General features: G+C 33.6%; 2 protein-coding genes across 4 annotated transcripts in view; one reads left to right on the forward strand and one right to left on the reverse strand.

The window, feature by feature from the left end:
• LOC125237439 (zinc finger protein rotund-like) overlaps positions 1–22,116 on the reverse strand; it is a 223,679-nt gene that overhangs the window by 12,158 nt on the left and 189,405 nt on the right. The window lies entirely within an intron of this gene.
• LOC125237440 lies at positions 17,992–19,368 on the forward strand. Its single transcript, XM_048144508.1, has 2 exons — positions 17,992–19,217; positions 19,306–19,368. The coding sequence occupies exon 1, from the start codon at positions 18,096–18,098 to the stop codon at positions 18,945–18,947; it is 852 nt and encodes a 283-aa protein (XP_048000465.1). The 5' UTR covers positions 17,992–18,095; the 3' UTR covers positions 18,948–19,217; positions 19,306–19,368.

Consider the following 22,116-nt stretch of genomic DNA (forward strand, 5'->3'; position numbering starts at 1 on the left):
GTACCTACCAGATCGATTTGTAATTCTTAATATTTGTTTTTTAATTATTTAAGACACTTAGTATATCGGAAGAAAACACATCTTACCACCGATAATGTCACCAATAAGGGACCATTCATAAACTACGTACCGTCAACTGCTGCAACATTGCCACGTGGCATCAACTGTGCCTATAATTGCATTTATAAATAAAGTGTTTGTTTCCTTAAGTTGAAGCCACGAGGCAATGTTGCAGCAGTTTACGGTAAGAATAAACTTTTTTATTTTAAAGTGACGACTAGGTACCTAAATCGGGTAATTTTTAAATTAGGTATCAAAGTACTTCATTGAATCGTACCTATATAACATAAACTAACTTATAAACAAAAGTTGTAAGTAATTACAACATTTTTTAACAACAGTTTTCATATTTTCGAACGCGCTCTGGCATAAGGGCCCTTTTCTACTAAACTTTGAGCTGAATTTTAATATAGAAATACTTAACGTACACTACTGAAACCAAGCTACAATTGCACGTCTATTCGTATGTTTTACTATTTTGCATAAATTCAAAAATCGATAATTTCGAACGATTTTACAAAAACGTCGATATCTCCGTAACTAGAAACCGCCATAAGGGCCCTTTTCTTATGGATTGTCACATTTCGTATGGAGTTCCTCAGGGAAGTGTTCTTGGTCCCACATTATTTTTGGCATACATCAATGACTTAACCAATCTTGAAATTGATGGAGGTAGCATAATCTCATATGCAGATGACACTGTTGTTGTTTTTAGTGGAGTCACTTGGGACACAGTGTATGCAAAGGCAGAAAAAGGACTACATAAGATAAATACTTGGCTAAGATCTAATTTACTTACACTAAATGAATCTAAAACGAAATATATGTGCTTCACTAAATACAATAACACGCAACCATCTAACAACTTAGTACTAAGAGTTCACGAATGTAACCTAACAGATACTCAACCTTGTCACTGTAATAGCATTGAAAAGGTTGAATCCATTAAATATCTTGGAGTTATTCTAGATCAGCGTCTCTCATGGTATGGCCACGTGGAATATGTTAACGGTAGAATAAGAAAATTAACCTGGTTATTTAAGAAATTAAAACAAATCGCGTCTCATAAATTATTAAAACAAATATATATTACTTTAGCAGAATCTATTATGACATACTGTATTACTACCTGGGGAGGTTCATGTAAAACTAAATTCATTAACGTCGAACGAGGACAAAGGTGTTTACTTAAAGTCATGTACTCAAAACCATACAGATTTCCCACTTCTGAGCTTTATCAAATATCAAATCTTCTTTCTATGCGCAAATTGTATATATTAAATACCATATTGAAATTACACAAATCTCTCAAATTCAAACCACCTAAAACAACACGTAGGAGAAAACCCAAAGTTGCCCCCATTCCTAAACTAAACTCGGTGTTCGCAAAGCGGCAATATATTGCACAAGCAGCTCACTTGTATAACGTAGTTGATGCCAAACTTTCTATCCATCCACTTACAACAGTGAAATGTAAAAAAATTGTTCGGGATTGGATACATAATTTAGACTATGAGCAAACAGAGTCATTATTAAATTGCTGTACTAGGTAATCATCATATATTTTGCTCTAAACTCAATCTGTATCGCATGAATGCACAAACACACATACATACAAACACACTCAAACACACTCAAACACACACACACACACACACACACACACACACACACACACACACACACACACACACACACACACACACACACACACACACACACACGCACACGCACACACACACACACACACACACACACACACACACACACACACACACACAAGCGCGCGCGCGCGCGCACGCACACATACACACACACATAATATATCTAATACACACTACTTATACACTTCTAATTTGTTCCTAATATTATATACACATGTAAATAGCCATTTTTGTTTTTCCTATGTTAAGTATTAGTTATTACCAACATGTAGTAAGAAAGTTATTTCGCCTAGACTTTAGACTGTCTCACTATTGAGAAATATTATACTTTTAACTTAATTTTTCTGTACCTAACGTAATTTAACGAGTTTTGTATTGGTTTGTAGACCCCTACCTTGCCGCTGGAAGAGCGGGGTCTCCTGCTACAAGTATTGATATACTTAATAGGAGGTCCCAACCCTTTCTTACCTTGTAACACAATATCTGTGACCAATAAACGATTTTTCATTTTTTTTTTTTTTTCATTTTTTTTAATGACTCGATAACGATTAAGACGCTAGATTTTTAGAGAAATTAACTGTATTTTACCTAAAAAAATCTTCCCTTGAAGTTAACGGAATTCAATAAAAACAGGTTGTATACGGAAAAATCTATTTTCAGTAGAAAAGGTACACGAATTCAAATAGGACCGTAAAGAAATACAATCCCTTGCCCCTAATATACATATTCTAAAGCCGACATTTTTCAGTGACTGAAGTACCTTGCCAAAATATTTTATGACATATTTACCATTTCATTGCATAATAGTTTTGAATTTCAAGATTACGGGCTGAAAAAAAAATACTGTTAATAAACAAATATCGTGTAACGAAACGCAAAAGCATTCAAATTTGGAACCAGCAGGGGGCAGGCGCGTGCCTAGCGAAAAGCGTTCAGTTATTGCTAAGCACCGTTCCTAAGACCAAGATTCCAAGTTTAAAATTCAAATGCCGAATTAAACTCTTTTCCATAGACATAAAAACCGGAAAGACGTATTTTTTGCCGTTTTTTGGTCTTTTGTCACCCATAGCGGCGGAAAAGATCGAAATCGTGCTCCTGAATATAAAATGTATGGCGCGAGCGGAGTTGATACAGATGGGTTCTGTATGCAGATTAGAAGAAGTTTGCAGTTAGCAATTAGGTGCAGATGCAGATATGTTCAGACAAAGTTAGGAGTTTACAATTGTATAATGGTACAAATTAGGTTAGTGTATTTATTTCTAAGTTTAAAAAGTTGATAGTTATTTAGCTATTTTACATATTAAGCATTATAATACCTATCCAATTAAATAATACTGTATTGATAAAGGAGCTTACGAGGTTCATACAAAATAATTTTCGTATAAAATGTAAAACAATATTTTTTGTGAAATAATAAAAGATTTTCAAACGTTATGTATGACGAGACGTTATAATTCGTTCAGTAGCAGATACGTAAGTTTAGTAACAATCCAAAGACTCTAAGATTGTGTCAGTGTATGTCACAACCTCAAGAAAAAGGTTCCCATAAAAAATCAAACCCTAAAATCAGTTAATATTGTCATTGAACGGTTGTCGCGGATTTGCCGTGAAAATTCGAAATTCGAATGATTCGGCGCGAGCCAACGCATTCCTATTGATCGATCAAACTGACTGTTCGAATTTTAAAAATGCCAGTTTAAGAAGACCTCGAGACTATAGTCTATGCTTAATCGGGAATCGTTCTTAAATACTGGTTGTAAGATTTCTTTCCGCTTGTACTTTATAAGTTGTTGGAATAATACTGGCATAGAATAAACGTCACGATCTGACGAAAAAAAATATATAAAACCGTCTTTTGTTGTGTTGATAGGTTGATACATTTCACGGTCTTGAATTAGGTGCTTGGATTTTCCAGATCTTTGCAGGACTGAAAATTAATAATTAAGAAGATAGAGTAGGTAACTTATTATCTACGTAGGAAACCTTTCCTGATGAACAACACTGACTTAATATTCAATCAATAAGATGAGAATAATTCCATAACATGCATCGTTGTGTTAGATTATATATCTTTATTGAAAAATCGTGGCATTTTTCTAACTTGATTCAGAATTTTTAATTATTAAGACACTATGAAATTACAGAAAGCTTGAAATGAAATGAAATGAATACTTGTAGAAAAATATCTTAGGACAAAAACTTGTTATAATAATCATTAAAATTGATTTTGCAAGAAGAAAAATCTATCAAATAGTCGATAAAAGCTTTATGTTTTAGTTAGAATTCATATTATTTATTATAATCTCAAAAAATTGCCCCTGTTACCTATTTGCTGAATAAATGTTTTCAGTTTTTTTTATGTTTATATTTTAGTTTACGCTTTAATTTTCAAGTAAAACTGGCAGCTACACATGTATGCTGTGTTTGACGTGCACCTGGCCGCTACCGTGCGACCCGCAGGCTTCGCAAATATGGCCGCGTAATGACATGCAGACGCACGAACCTACAGAACTGACGGAAATATACTCTTTATTGCACATTGGGGATACAGGAAATGAACACACACATATTCATACACAGTAATTTAAAATATAGAGGGGTTCTAACATTATCCACATAATTTCTATCAATATGGAAGGCAAATAGCAAAATATATTAAAAAAAAAAAAAAAATAGTGGTGAAATTCCACGTCACGTTAACCTCCTCAGTCTTCGTTACAATTTTTTGTACATATTCGAAATTTTATTTTGAATTATTATTGAGTAACAAAAGGTTCTAAATTCAAAAACAAAACGGCTTCCATGACTCGGAAGGTTGTGTTTAGTGTGTAATATTAATAACATAATATCTATTGATGACCGTATCAAAACCGTAGTAAATTTCAATTTAAAGATATGTACAAGTATTTGCTCCAAAATACATATTATTATTGACCAGGTTTTGTAAGTATTTTTTGGACAGACTTTTTCAGTAGTTCGAGACTTTTTACAGTGGTTGCAGTTATATGGTTTTGCCGCAGTATGATTTTAATTATAATTTCAAATCGTTTTCGCTTCACATGCTAAGAAAGCTTTAAATAAAAATTATATTCAAATATATTCTATGTAAAATATACACATATAACCTTTTGATTGACTAAGTACCTTTAAGGTTTTTAAGCCTGATTTAGACGGCGTGCGAACTCGCATGCGATTTTAGTTACATTGCGGGCTGTTGAGGTTACATACAATTTTGCACAGCCATCAAATACCGCAATGTAATAAAACTCGTATGCGAGTTCTCGTACCATCTAAATGGGCCTTTATTGTAATTATTTATACTAATTCCAAGAACGGAATAATAATTGATAATTAACTGTGAAGTACGTAGTTAATACGTATTACGTAACTAATGAGCACTAAAAATAAACCATTCTTAATTATTATGTTTTCGTCTTTTTTGTAATTATTGTATATTTAAACGTTAAATAATATTTGTGAGAAAATGCTTGGATAATTAACAAAATTTAAACATGTACTTACTTTGAGCAAAAAATGTCTTTTTAAATGATAAAATAATCGAAGACCAAAATACCCCACAAACATTTACATCTACACATTTAGGTACAGTCACCGGCATAAAAAAGTGATGATTTCTGTAGCTTGTCGCTTTTAATCGTTTGACAATTTCGTATGACATTTCGATACCTTTGGGTTCAATTGGCGTAAAGGACAAAATACTTTTTTGTTTTTTGACCTATATTTGTGACGTATATAGAAAAATATGTAAATTTTTAGTATCCTTAACCTAGTGTAGCATTTTATATATTAGATGGTTGTAAAGGACATGTCAAAATCCGTCCTTTACATTTTTTTGAAGAAATAATGTTTTTAAGTATCAAAACGTAGTTAATATGGCATAGAATAGCCACAATAGTGTTACAGTATTATTTTATATCCAGTTTTGCAATTTTGCTTAAAAACTATCTAGAATAAGTTACGCATTCAGTATTTAATTCGCAGGGAAACGCTTTCGTAGTTTAAAAATATAAAAACACTAATGTGAACTGACAAACAGTAGACTTCAGTTAAGTACCTATTTATAAACGCAAGTTAGGACGCGTATACAAACTGTGACCAACTAATAAATAATAAGATAAGATAAGAAAAATATTATCCCAACTATCGCATTTTTATTATTCGTTCCACATTTTTTTAAATGATAAAATAATCGAATACCAAAATACCCCACAGACATTTACATCTTCTACACATTTAGGTACAGTCACCGGCATAAAAAAGTGATGATTTCTGTAGCTTGTCGCTTTTAATCGTTTGACAATTTCGTATGACATTTCAAACAAGACGTTCATGCGACAAGGTATAGAAATCATCACTTATTGATGCCGGTGACTGTACGTGAACCCAAATACCTAAACATCACACCAATATTTATATGAGGATAAAAACTTGATCATGTTCAGAAATTATTGTTCACATAAATTTTACATTTAAATGAACTCAACTGTACACCCAATTCTAAAACTATCAAATATAAAAAAAAAGATGGTGACATTGATATTTAACTCTCCAATAACTTTGACAATTACAATCATCATGGCATTAACAAGCAATGAAATCAGCTATAAAAATCCTAATGATCTATAAAGCTCGAATGTAATCATTATTAACACTATGGATCGGATCGATGGATCCCATCGTTAGTAAGCCGAGGGATCCATTAAGATTTCCGCCCGCCGAGATGCGCGGGCGCAAGTTGAAGCTACAGACCAAAACGTCCTAAGTCACATACTTGAGACAGACTAAAAACTACCTTACGTATGTAAGCTGAGAGTTGATTTTTGATTAATATGAGTAATATTTACAGATATTGATTGTTGAATGTTTTTATGTTTAAAAACAAAGAAACTTAAGGTTCATTTTCAATTGAACCAGCTTAAAAATGCAGCGTAAATCGAGTGTGCTTTCATTCAATGCAATTTAAGTTGTGTTAGTATAGTTTTAGGGGATGTTTTTGGATGTATTTTGTAGATCGATTTGCGAAAAGTGATGTTGTTTGGTATCAGTCATTTTTATAGTGGTTTTAAGGTAATGGTATTGATTTACCACTGTACAAGGGTTGTGTGTAGCTTGTAGGTAACTGGTACAGTCGGATTTATTACTTGCCGGATACTAAATACTTGTACAGTGAGCTGCAAAATGAACGATGAACTACAGTATGGGGCTCTTCAAACAATGAGTGTACAAGTTTCTAATGGTTCGGCAACGCTCATGTGACACCCCTTGAGTTGCAGGCGTCCATAGGTTACGGTGACCGCTTTCCATCTGGCGGACCGTATACCTCTGTTTGCCACCGACGTGGTGCAAAAAATTGAATGAAGAAATTATGAATCAATACATTGATAAATTTGCCATTCACTTTTGCAGCTCACTGTCAATAAAACAACTCACGCATAGTATGTGTTAAAATGGGTAGGAGGAGCACATGAAACTGCTTTTTAGTGCAACTCCAAGCAATTAAAGGGTTGATAGAAAACAAAATCTTGGTATTGCAGTGACAGGTTGCCAATGCCAGCCCATTGCCCACACAATTGAATCCATATTCACAGTCGACTTCTACGACATGCACGGAATATGGATTCGACACCCACGGGAGGAAAAGGGGGTGGTGAAATTCTTAACCCGTCATCACACGGGTGACTAAATAATACTCTGTATGTCCGTTTTTTTGGTTTAGTTTATTGATGTTGAATATAATTGGTTTCTCTGAATTTTTCGGGATACGGAAACCTTCGAATACTTGAAAGATGACTAACACACAGAAAATGAATGGGTATAATTAAAATTTATGTTTTACTAGCTTTTGCCCGCGGCTTTTATACCCTATGTCACTTCCATCCCTTCAACTATCGCCACTTAAAAAATCACGTCAATTAGTCGCTCCGTTTGGCCGTGAAAGACGGACAAACAAACAGACACACACACTTTCCCATTTATAATATTATTTAGTATGGATTGGTATAGATTGTCTTAAAATGTGTGTTAAAAATATTCAATGAGTTGAGATATAAATTATATAATATAATTAACTAATTTTAAAAACTATGTTATAGCAATTTCTTTCTTCGTTTATTACTTAAATATGGAGCACCGTCATAAAAAAAGCCTTATGATCAATTTTTTTTGTTAATTTATTGAATCGAAATTCCAAAATATCTGATAGCGACCGTACTAAAGTCCAAAATTTAAGCTTTTTGCCTGACTGTACCATATTTATTGACAGCAACGCATTGACAACACCATTCTGTCAATTACTGTCAAATAAATCGACAATAATCTAGAATAGTCAGTCTAGACGTCTTTTGAATAGAAATAAGAACGCTACGTGCTCGGTCGAGAGGAAGTGTTGCGTCTCGTTCTAACGCGTAGATATAATATTGTTGTCTCTTTCTGCGGAACGTTTTGGCGATACATGTTTACAATTGTAAAACTACATGTAAAGTTTTACAATTTATTTTTTATTTTTATTTTTATTTTTATGAATAAAACTTGGGTTGTAAATTATTCCTTATATTAGACGCTTGTTGATATTTTGTAAATAGTTTTTAAAACAAAAAATTATAATATTGTTACTTATCCATCGACTTATATCAATGTTAAAGTCATTGTACAGTTCAACCTTGTTATCAAGAAAAACTATTTGTTTTGTTCTATGACATAATCCATGGGTTACTGTCTATTACCTATCCCGTCGGGAGGCTAGGGATTGTATATTATAAGCTGAAAATTCAGTTAAAAAAGTCTATGCCACTTTTGTGTCTTATATGGTTTCCAAACTGATTTCAAGCGTAGTTCTCAAAAGTTATAATAAATTGCAAACATTTATTTATAAAGCGTCAAAATTAAGTTTAAAACGTTGAATGAAGAAGTTACCTTGTCCAATAGATTCCATAATATAATAAACGTATAAAATAAAATATACAAGTAAGTAAACGGTCACACTAGTAGCTTTATTTGACGTTCATATGCGCATTGTAATATGCCTACTTGAAAAATAAATATTTCATTTTCATTTTCATTTCATTTTCATTTTCACTCCCCATTTAAAACCATGTTTACTAAAGTCCCTAACAAACACTATCAACCAATAATATATCTCAATATTCAGAATCTACCCGCTTTTCTCACACTCTTAAGATTATCCCCTAAATAGATGCACATATTCAAAATCACAATAAAATCTGAATGCCAATAAATCTAATATGTCACTGGCACAATACTTGCGCAACGGAAATCGCGATGTTTAGAAAAAAAAAAGTTTCCACAAATGCGTAAACTTTCGTTCCCACGGGGTCTATTAACTAAAAGTACACAAAACTATCTTTCAAAAACCAACCCTATTCGAAAAAGGAATACAGTCGGTTTTTAATACGGAGGGGAGAGGAGTAAACACCATATGTGACGTCACCTGCAGGGTCTTAAGATCGCAACATCCCTCTCAAATCGGGCATCCTGTTTGAAATTCGAATTTCAAACCTGTGCGTCCTGCTTTTAAACATAGAACGATTTGTGTCAACACGTTTCGATTTTGAAAACAATCATAGACAATATTCTTAATTTTTTTAAACGACTATCAACGTTGATTGTATCAGCCAGTTTTATTTTTACGTATTAAATAAATTATCCGTATGTTTTAATAGCTTGCTCGTAAAACCAGTATTTTTATAATACGAACACATGGCTAAATATTAACGCAGCGAAACATCTTTGGTGATTAAGATCCATATTGCCAAAAAGAAATGTCAAGTGTCTATAATAATTGGAAGTCATTAATATTTGATATTAGAAGTTTTTTTACTGTCATGCATGATCAACGGTTTATAATGAATTCAATCAATCACAATTAAATTAAATTATGCATCCGCAAAAATAATTTGTCTTTATCAAATCCAGAAAATGTTATGTATTATTCAGTGATTTTTGAATCTAAAGGCTATTGGTAATACGTACATAAGACTATATCTTTTCTAAGCGCTACTTTTAAGGCATAATGGTATAGTTAATCTGCAACCCAAGCACACTGGACACTCACAGACTTCCTTAACGAAACCAGATCCACCGAACTTATAGGACTTCCTAAATCAGGTCATATGGTCAGTGGGACCACCATAACTGCACAATTACATGGGAGAGTGCGTTAGGTTGGCACCAGTTGTGTACACAACACGGTTAGGTTGGCAGCAGTTGGCTGTCACCTGTAGCAGACTGGTTTGACAGTTGCTACGGTAATTATATGCATACTTATTTGTAAGGAGCTGGTTAAGAATAATGTAGGAACACGAATTTATGCACTCGACTTTTAAATAATCTTTGAAATACAGAAGGAAGTAACGCTTATAAACTAATTAATGATGTGGTTATTAGGATTTGATATGATTAGGTATCAACCTAATTAATAACATAATTGTAAACACATATTCAATTCATTAATAATCTAGGTATCAAATATCAATACATTTTAAATTGAACTTCAGTCGTTAAATCTAAAACCATGCTCATAAAATAATAATTGGTTTGCAACTTTGTTGTAATAATTGACTAAGTTGATTAAATACCAGTAACAACGAAAAACTTTAAAATAAACTATAATTTCACTTTTTGTAATAGAAAATAATTCATTTTTAGAATGGCTAACCAAAAAAATAAACAATCTAGAGAGGAGGTCCTTGAAAAGAAGAAACTTGCTGAGCGGAAACGAAAAAGGAGAATTATGAGTGATCCTGAGAAAGCAGCAGATTTGCGAAGAAAAGAAAGGGAACGGTATCATCGTTAAAAAGCCCAAGGTAAGATTTTACCTCTAAGCAGCATGCAGCCTCGTGAAAGACGAAGAAAAAGGAATAGACAGAATTTCAGAGCATATTATAAAAGAAAAAAAAGGAAGGCTTCGTAATGAGCACAAGTATTAGCACCAGCAAGTGGGATTCCCACTTCGCCCCTGCCTGGTCCTTCTACGCCACAAACTCCCTGTCTCAGTCGCTCTCGATCTCCGAGTCCTGAGCTTGACACAAACATCTCACGTCGGCTACACTCCCAAGCTGTCCATCGCAATGTGTCCAATAACCCATAGTTTCTGTGTTGTCAAATTCTTTATAGTCCATAATTTTATTTTTGCAGTTCAAACATTTTCGTTGCAAGTTACAGTAATGACCTCACAACACAAACTTTTCGTAATGTGACTAGTAGGTACTGCTTTTATTGATGATAATTTTCATTTTTAATGCGGATTCTAACAACTCCATGTTCGCATGTATTTGACATAGACAGGTGTAAAGATTAGTCAGTTCTGCTTTTACAACCCAAAAGGGTTTTATTCTAGCGAAAGTTACGTACCTAACTGACTGGAGGATAGCCTGATTTTAAATAACTTTGGTGTAATTTTTTTATTGACGCATTCAGATATCTTTTTTGTTTTTTTGAGTCTCTTTTTCTTTAGTCAAAGTCTTCTTCTTTCTCGCAGTGTATACATTTGTGATGCTTTAGTTCTTTGATACCTTCGAATTTTTTTTTATACTACGTTATAAAATGAAAAATATCATCAATAAAAGCAGTACCTACTATTCACATTACGAAAAGTTTGTGTTGTGAGGTCATTACTGTAACTTGCAACGAAAATGTTTGAACTGCAAAAATAAAATTATGGACTATAAAGAATTTGACAACACAGAAACTATGGGTTATTGGACACATTGCGATGGACAGCTTGGGAGTGTAGCCGACGTGAGATGTTTGTGTAAAGCTCAGGACTCGGAGAACGAGAGCGACTGAGACAAGGATTTTGTGGCGTAGAAGGACCAGGCAGGGGCGAAGTGGGAATCCCACTTGCTGGTGGTAATACTTGTGCTCATTACGAAGCCTTCCTTTTTTTTCTTTTATAATATGCTCTGAAATTCTGTCTATTCCTTTTTCTTCGTCTTTCACGAGGCTGCATGCTGCTTAGAGGTAAAATCTTACCTTGGGCTTTTTAACGATGTGATCGTTTTTCGATCGATGTAACGCTTTTCTTCGCAAATCTGCTGCTTTCTCGGGATTTAGCCATTCTAAAAGTGAGAGATCAATAAAACTAAATCATGTAGTTTGAATCATTTGTTTGGTTTAAGAACGAGATATTTAAAAAATATATATGTACAATCGCTTTTTTAACGTTGTCGTTAAAAAATCGACCAATAAAAAGTAGGCCCAAAGAAGTCTGTCCTTCTTATAGAAAATTTGAATATCGCACCAAATTTGACTGATGTGTTTCAGTACTTTCAGTCTTGAATAAGGTTTGGAGTTGGACTAAGATATTAGTTTAACCAAGCCATGTTTATAGTTACTACTAAATCCCTATTAAAAGCCATATAATGCAGGACAGGTACCACAATAAATTAGCAGTAAAATGCAAGATAAGCGTCTTGGCCGCCCAAATCTGTTATCTATGCTAATCAGCGGCTAATTTATCTGTGGCCGGTTTTGGCGGGAACTAATCGTTACTATTTTGTCTATGACGTGGGGTGCGGAGGTTGGCAGCAGTGGGAGAAATGGCGGCAGGAGTAATTGAGCGGACATGCGGTATATTTATTGTATTATGCTAGTTTATGTTAAATGTTATGAAGACTTCTATTTGTTCGGACCCACTTTATAATACTTAGGTACCTTAGAAATAAATGAAGTCAAATGTTTTAAATATTGAAATTAAAAATAAGTAAAATTTATAGAATAATTTAGATTTAGAACTACGAGTATTCCTCTATGTTCGATGTACATAATCACCAGAATGATTGTGACCAAACTTTTAATGTAGGCGTCCAAAATTTTTGTTGCGTTGAATTTCAAAAATATCTAAAAATAAAAAAATTACCCGTTTGACCTAAATTTTTTGCTACTAAATATTTATAATTATATTATTAATATGATTACCAATTAATAATATCCGTATGACACTTTGCATGACTAGCATGACTGGCGTTGCCATAACGACCACTTGACGCCTGTTCTTGTAGTTTCGTATTATTAATTACTTTGGGTTTAATGAGTAAGGGAACTATTGAGGTTAAAAATATGTAAAGGGTCGAAGGGCTACAATTTTGGTTAAATTTAAGGGCGTGATAAGCGGAATTGATATGTGTGGAGAAGGTTTAAATGACCTATGTAAAGGATGATTCATATAATCTGGCACGAATAAAATGGACGAAATTTTTATTGTGTAACACCAGTGGGCTATATCACCACAGTGACATTGACACTTGACACTGACAACTCTGTGCCTATGTCTGGGTTGGTAAGTAACATTGTTACTCAGCGTCAATATTTCCTTGTTGAACAGGCAATGAACGGCGAAGTGTCACTGTCGGGAGACAATTTTAATAATTTTATTGTCACTATTGTGAAATAGCCCACTGAGGTATACAGTCGCAAATGCTATTGTCCCGGAGCTGTAAGTTCACATTTATGACACATGACAGCGTCCACAAAACGTAAATTCGCGCGATCTAATGCAATTTTAAATAAAATCCTGTAATCATATTTAAAAAAAAAATCAAGTACTTTTAAACAATATATCGCTTACTTTAAACATAATCTAACACATGTTAAATTTTTGCGGATCTTCGTTAATGAGTATTTTACGATATAATTTTTATCACGCAGGATTTACTTATTATGTCACTTATCATTCATTTTTATTTTTAAACTGGTGCTGTGGCAGAGTCTGTCATTTCGATTCAAATGACATTTCAGTAAGTTGATAGAAATCGTATATTTGTTTAAGCGCTTCCTTGTAGTCCTTGTACATAGGGCTTAATCAATTCAACCAATTCGTAAATAATAGCTAGATTTGGCAAACGATACGTCTTAGTCACATCGCAACATACTTCAAAACAAATGTGTCAAAAATGTGAATCTACAGCTCAGGCACAATAAGAGCTACTATTTTATTAGTTAACGTGTCACACAAGTATTTTCATTCATTCATTCGTTCCAGCTCGTGTGACTTGACCTGTACAATATTAATCCTCCGGAGCATTTGTGAGTCCGAAAGGCATAAACTCGAACTCGTAGTGTCCTGTTTTTATAACACGTTGGTAGCAAACAAGTGTACATAAGTAGTATAAGATAAATACATATTAATACATAAATTTTGTATAAGATTTTGCATGCCATATTGTGGTAGACCATACATGCATGTATTAATAGCTACAATTATGTATCTATAATACCCCAATAACATGTGCCCATGACAACTGTGTATGTTCAGGCAAAATAAATGAATTGAATTGACATAAGAGTTTAAGTGAATCTTCACTAAAATCAAAAATTAATGATCTGTAAAACAACATTTAGGCAAGTAATTCGGCAAGTTATGATACCGGTTCAGTATCAAATCAAGAAGAGATAGGAAAGCTTAGACCCAGCCCCTGCCGGCCTAGTTGAAATTACAATCGTCGACGCCAGACGCCGCGCCGATCGAAACGGCTGTGTTGCGCCAATACGGGAGAGTGATAGAGATAGGTACCTACGAAACAGATATTATTGTGAGCGTTTGTGCATTTGGCTACGTACCCTGCGCGGACGCAGCCTCAAGGCCGCCTAAATGCGCGCGTGACGTCACCGGAGCTCATTACAGAGACGTCACAGAGCTTGTGGTCATTTTATTAGTGAGTTTTACCAAAGATGCAACCACGAAGTAAGTAAACACATTGATGTACAAAAGAAAAAAATGGCTACGATTGGCAAGGAACAAAATTAATTAGCACAAAGGAAAACTATTATTCCTTAGATTTGAGATCTTGACACACCTACAAAACGCTGTTACATGACAGAAGGGTTTCAATAAGCGACTCTCATTTCATTCATTAAATAATTTTGTTATGATGTCTTAGGGTCATGTTAAGTCAACATAATTATTTGTTTTGAACACTTTTTGATCCTAAAATCCTAATAAAAACTAATATCCCATGTGGTCTGATCAAGAAACCTTGTGAAAGTTGTGAACATCTTGTGAATCTATGAAAAGTTTATTAGTCGCTTTTAACAATTAAACATGATTTCTTGGATTTGATTGATCACTCAATCAATCAATCAAAAAATAACAAAAAGTATCAAGAAAATAATAACTTTAAATTCTAAACGGTAGAAAGAATAAAGCTATAAAAAAGGGATACAGTCTAATTTTAAAATGGAATTAACATTAATAGAATGCTTATTTACATTTTTATATTCAAGCAATATAATTAAATCAGAACTGATTTTAATGAAAACGTGTTTAAAGATAAAGTGTGAAATGTAGACAGAAGTATAACAGAAACAACCAAGATGATAATCAATTAATGAAAATGTTGATAAACAAATAAATGAAAAACGAATAGAAAAATGAATAGTGATGAATGATAATACTAAAATTGATCTGGCAATATTCATTCTGATTGATTTCTATGTTTCATTGAATGATAGATTGAAAATACCTATAATTACTTCACACCAGTTATTTTCATAAAAGAGGGTACTTAAGTAAAATATTGACGTTAAACTAGTTACGTTAGCAATGTGTAAAGTCATATAAAAAAATCAAAATTAATACGGATAATACTTATAAATAATTATGAAGTCAAGTAGGTATTATAGATATGAATAATATTGATATTCATCAAAGTTGTTTGAAGGCCCCTAATTGGCTCTTAGACAGGAACATTAATCTTATGCTTTAGATGTTTAAAGGTAATGTGACCTTTCTGTTACTTAAGTTTTTGGTTTATGACATCTATAGGTACTATGAGCTGCAAAAGTGCATGGAGAAATTATGAATGGATTCTTTGATAAATTCGCCATGCACTTTTGCAGCTGATAGTACATACAGATGTAGTGCATAATAGTTTACCTTTGTACATCTTCGTGAAACGAAAAAGCCTCAAATAAAGAATGAAAAAAAAAAAAAGTTTACCTTTGTATGATGTTTTCCGGATACGTTCGTATTTGTTATGATACTTCAGTCAACGTCTGTACTTTTTGAACTGTGACTGGTGAAATAATATGACACGTTCGTGCGTTTCCGTAAAAATACGATGGACAAACATTTTGCACTACACTTGTGAAAATATTTATTAGTAAATATAAAGTTACCGTAGATATAGTAGAATATTTTGCAAATATTTTGAATTAAAACTGTACCTACATTTATAGTTTTAGGTTTGAGGTCAGATTTACTAATTTTATTAAAAAGTGGGATTTTATAAATCGGGATTCGCTTATGTACCTATTCGCATCATGTTACAAAGGGTACCTACCTATATCTATTGACATTCAAATTGTAAGTGCCCACGATCATCTTTATTTTTGTTCTCCCTCGATAAAGAAATTCAATTTTAATCTGTCATGTCATATATTACTTTCTAGTATAATACTTGTTACAATGTGTATGATATCCAAACAATGCAGACCCTCCGACCACAACGTGTAATTCAATATAACATGTGACATTTCGGTTACCAACTCCACCCGATATACAACAACAACATAACATACAACATACAATCACGCCTGTATCCCATAAAGGGGTAGGCAGAGCACATGTAACTACTAAAGCTTCAGTGCCACTCTTGGCAAATAAGGGTTTGAAAGAAAACGAAACTGTGACATTGCAGTGACAGGTTGCCAGCCTCTCGCCTACGCCGCAATTTAACCCATATCCCACAGTCGCCTTCTACGACACCCACGGGAAGAAAGGGGGTGGTGAAATTCTTAACCCGTCACCACACAGGTTACCACCCGATATACTTGACAAGATATTCTGTATTCGAGTTATGTTGGGAATTTTGTTGTCTATGCTTTTTTTTTTAATTAAGTGTTGTATTGGGTGTGGATTCATAGCATAGTTTACAGACGACTTTGCTTAATTAAAAAAGTTCTACTTAGAATCAATTGATCCCAATAAGATTTTTCTAATTACTTATTTAAGTGCCCCAAATTTTCCAATGGTCCATCATTTCATTTCGTCCCCGTCGTAAAAAATGCCTTCAAAAATTTCAAAGCAATAATACACAATTTTTGAAATTCCATTTGCGATGTTTATCATAGCAACAGTTTTATTAACCTAGTGAAGTAAGTTGATTTAATGTATTATGTATTAGCAACAAAGTTGTTAATACCAGTATCAGTGGCAAATTAAAGCATCATGTTTCACATTCAATCGAGATATTATTGCTACTATCGCTTACGAATTACTTCCATAAAATCTCACACTAACTTAAACTTTATATCAATAGGCTTTCTAGTTCTGTTCTTTTAATACATGTTATAATACATCGATTATATTGTAACAAAGAACTCATCAATGTGGTATTAATATTGCTTTGTTTTAATTGTTTTGATCCCTTTCAAATGGACCTTCTGTTCCTATTGTTTTTATGTATAGTATTAATAATGTTTAAAAATAAATATAATTATATCGCTTGGTATTAAGAATCTACCTGTTCTTTTAAAGACAAATTTTCTGTTTTAGTTTAAATCCGATTAGTTACCCAAATAAAGCTTAGTATCAGGAAATAATAATATTTATCTAAAACTTCTAAACTACTAAACTAAGGAAGTTAAGTAGTAATCTTTTGGGGATTATAGATTCTTTAAAATATTCAAAGATTTAATTTATTATTTTATACATTTTTTTGATAACCAATTATGAAAACTAAATCTAAAAAATACACTCTAAAATAATAATATTACGGAAAACTTTAACACCACCAAAACTCAGCAACACAAAGTGAATCTTAACTCAAGGTTATAGAATAAATAATGGTGAACTCTAGAATAATGCAGTTAAGAAATCGTTACTGCTATTGTTTTAGAGTTCAATTTACTTTGATCTGAGAGTTAACTGGTTGGTTAAAGGTTTGAAGGAAGTAATACAAGATATGTGCTTATTATAAGTAACCAAGAGCTGAGAACGTGCTAGTGTAGGGTGACCATATTTTTGGTCACTACATAATAAAAAAACATTTATTACAAAGTAATTCACTGAAAAAATGTTCTAAAGTTTTCTTTTTAGTGTTTTTATTACAAGTAAAGTAGATACATATTTCGAGAGTTTACTAGTGAAACTCGATAAGTTGAGCGAACTGGTTTTTAAAATTTGAACTATGTGCAATTTCCACAATGTTCTTATTTCAAAGAAAAAAATATATTTCGATTTATCGGGTTTCACCAGTAAACCCTCGATTTATCTCTTAATAGTATAGTCCGTGGTACACAGCAGAAAACATTACAAAAAACATTAAAAAAATCTGTGAAAATTGTATAATATGTTTGAAAAACAAAACAAGAGGACAAACCAAATATGGATTAATGTCCCACTTGGGTCCTGCCACGAAACCGTTCGAAATCTGCTCAATTGATACAATTGGAGGATTTGGTGGATCAAGATCGACCAAAAAATATTTACACCTGTTGACAGACCATTTCACTAGGTATGCTTACATTATGACTTCAAGTACACAGAATGCAAATGATTTCATTAAGCTAGTGAAAAACTGTGCGGAGACTAACGGCAGCGACATTGGCATGATCCTGTCAGATCAATACCCCGGTATCAACTCTAGAGACTTCAAGGCATTTCTGGATGAAAAAAATATTCCAATTATTTTTACTGCTGTGGACTCAGCTTTCTCAAATGGTCTGAATGAGAGATTAAACCAAACATTAGTCAATAAAATCAGATGCAAAATAAACGAAAGTGACGCTAAAATAGCGTGGACAACCATAGCACAGAATTGTGTAAAAAGCTACAATGAAACAGAGCATACGGTCACCGGATTTGCTCCAAAGTATCTTCTAAATGGCACCGATGCTACAATTTTACCAAATGAGCTGAAACATCAAAAGACCAATTATGATTTGACTCAAGACAGAAAAAAAGCTTTGGAGAATACATTAAAATCACACAATTACAACAAGATGATTTATGATAAAAATCGAAGACATATAGATTTTCAAGTCGGTGATACTGTTTTCGTGGACAATGGAAATAAACTTAATAGGAAAAAGCTTGACGAATTGAGAATCGGACCCTATAATATCATTGGGAAAATATCAAACTCAATCTACGAGATAAACACGGACCATAGGAAATCAGAATCAAACTTTTTCCACGTCTCGAAACTAACTCCAGCCCCTAAGCTTGATATACCTGATGACTAAGCTTCTCTGGGAGGGGGAGATGTAAAGAAAAATATAATTTTCTTTCATTTTAATTATCCCGCGCGTCGGGAGTCATTGGCAGGTCGCAGCATACACAGATTGCATAGTCTGTGGTAGATTAAAAACCATAAAAGCTGTCATGTCATGTTGATGTCATAGCTCATAAGAAAGCAATAAATAATTAATACTTTATTAGCTGAAATAGCTGAATAGTGATTTGAGAATCGATATCGTGATTAATAACATTAAATGTCGTTTCTTTTCTTACAGGTAAAGTTTACTTTTGTTACTGTTCAACTCGTACTGTTGTGAATAACCTAAATACTTGTATAATGATACAATAAATCTTTTCTTACAGAGAAACTCAGTTGTGTTTGATTGATCGTGTCGTCCAAATCACGAATAGAAATAATATGTTATATATATATAAGTATTTATATATTATATATATCGTTGTCTGAGTACCCGCAACACAAGCCTTCTTGAGCTTACCGTGGGCCTCAGTCAATCTGTGTAAGAATATCCTATAATATTTATTTATTTATTTTATTTATAGTACGAGGGTTTTCAGTAATGTTGCGCTACATAAAACTTATTTTTGGAGATCTAAATAGTCTAAGACAACAAAAGAGATAAAAAGGTTGTTTTTGTAACACTTCGAGAAAGTAATGATACTTGCTCATGATAAATGTAGGTATAGATTTTTTTGAAGAACGTAAAAAACGAAGACAAGCTCTTAATAGTAACTTGACAGAATGAATCTTTGCATAAGATTCTCTGAGATTCTAGATAAATTCCACTAATACCTGGTACTATGGTCACCCTATGGAATGCCCATAGCCTCCGGCCAAATTATATCACCCGAGATAAAGATAGCCGAATCGCGTGTCGGCGCGAGCGCAGCTATTACGGCAATTTCGGTACTGACTTATACCATCACTCCCAAAACGACCTATTCATCATTAAATCCCTTCAGACTTAAGCCCTTTTAAAACTGAGAGGATACTTATATACATTTTTAATAAAAGGTCTTAAGTATCGTTTAAAGTGCACAGATACATGCCGTTTTAAAATTAATTGAATATACCTTAGCCTATTAACTTTGTACTAGTACATAAACAAAAGAGTGAAATAAGTGTTCCGGAGCGTTTGTGAGTCCGAAGGGCATAAACTCGAACTCGTAGTGTCCTGGTCACGCGATTGAAAGCACGTTTTTTTCCGTATAACACGTTATAGTTTCGCCATGTTCGTCTGTCCGTCCGTCCGTCCGTCCGTCCGCGGATAATCTCAGTAACCGTTAGCACTAGAGCAAACAAGCGTACATAGCGCATGAAACGCAGTCGTTACAGCCTATGGACACTTGCAAAAGCTTTACATGCCATTGTCGATTTTCGGTACATTTAGAAAGAAGATACAGTTTTCATTCAAATGGAACTGGTAGGTACTGTGGAAAATAAGTTCTTGTTTATATCTTTTCATATAAGGTACAGCGGGGCAATTCTCGACTGGGGGGGGCAAATGTAACTGGTCCATTTTTTTATGTTTTACATTGTTTGCATTATTAAATTAGAGTGTGCACCGGTTATACACGGTGTTTCCGGTATCACTCAAAACCTCAGACACCCCAACTGATTTTTATTTTGTTAAATTCATCTAGAGTATTCATCTTTTAATCTGATTGTTACTTTTTTTTAATTGAATTTTTAATTTTCTGTACAGCTCTACTTGACTTTTAGCTCTACACTCAATAAAATAATTGCTAACTACCATAATAAACCATAACACTATTTATTTGTGTACGTTACTGCAACGACATAAGGTTTACCAATAGACAGCTAAGATGTCACTGTAAAACACTTTAAAGCTTTGTCACAGTAAACTTCAAATTGGACAGGTAATCGCAGTAAGCAAATAAACTCAATATTCAAAATGACAAGGTTGTAATTAGGTACGAGTTCAATTTGTTATGACTTATGATAAACATTAAGATTAAACTGACAAACAACATCAAACTAGTAGCAGAAAAAATAATCGTCCAAGTAACCGGCCAGTATTAATACCCGTAAATACTGAAAAAAGGTAAACAACCTCTAGCAATTAGAGCTCCTGGTCGTGACCGTGTCGTAGCTACGTGTACACGGAGATACGTATCTTATTTATACGTAGATCGGATCCAGTCGTGACCGTGACGTTTAGTTAAGTGTAGATTTTATGCGTGTCACTAAGACCCCCGAATGTAATGAATGCAAGGGGCGAGTTTTTAATTTCAGTTTCCATATTTTTGCATTTTAAATAAAGTTTTAAGAGTGATCAAAAATAATAAGATGCAAATATTATCATCATCATCATCATCATATCAGCCGAAAGACGTCCACTGCTGGACATAGGCCTCCCCCAAAGATTGCCACAATGACCTGTCCTGCGCCACCCGCATCCAGCGGACTCCTGCGACCTTCACCAGGTCATCAGTCCACCTTGTTGGGGGCCTACCCACGCTTCGCCTTCCGGTACGCGGTCGCCACTCGAGAACCTTTCCGCCCCAACGGCCATCGGTTCTACGTGCAAATATTATTTTGGAGGCAAAAATAATAGACCAGTACAAATTGTAAAAGATGTGTATCAAAAGAATTCGCGTATAATCAACATATAAAAAAATAGGTAAAATTCTAATTTTCATTCACATGACACAGACTATAATTAATCAACTTTTTTTTAAATAATCTAACATGTACAGTCAGCGTCTTATAGTTGGTAGTATCCGAAGTAGTCAAATAGTTTGTTATTTTTGCTTTCACTTAACTTCACAAACAATAGGAACACATGGTACTTAATAACAGGTAAATCCCAAAGCCTTGAAGGTAATTATTATCAATGGCCCGCAAACTATTGTTTGTTATCTTTATCTGCACGTGCAACTATTTCTTAGTATTTTCACCGACGAAAGACGGTTGTCCAGCCAGTAATAATATTTATGAACAGTGTATATTATTATTTCACTTAAAATACTTTTAAATTGTTGCATTTGTCTACCTGTAGCATTTCTTACTAGGGAGTAAATATTAATTAGAGATATTAATATATTTATTTGGATGGACTTTCATATTCATCGACATCCCCAAGTAGGTACCTAGTACCTACCTGAGGTGCGATTTTTGATTCTCATCGGGTG

This window comes from Leguminivora glycinivorella, chromosome 21, assembly GCF_023078275.1.
Source record: "Leguminivora glycinivorella isolate SPB_JAAS2020 chromosome 21, LegGlyc_1.1, whole genome shotgun sequence".
NCBI classification, from domain to species: Eukaryota; Metazoa; Arthropoda; class Insecta; order Lepidoptera; family Tortricidae; genus Leguminivora; species Leguminivora glycinivorella.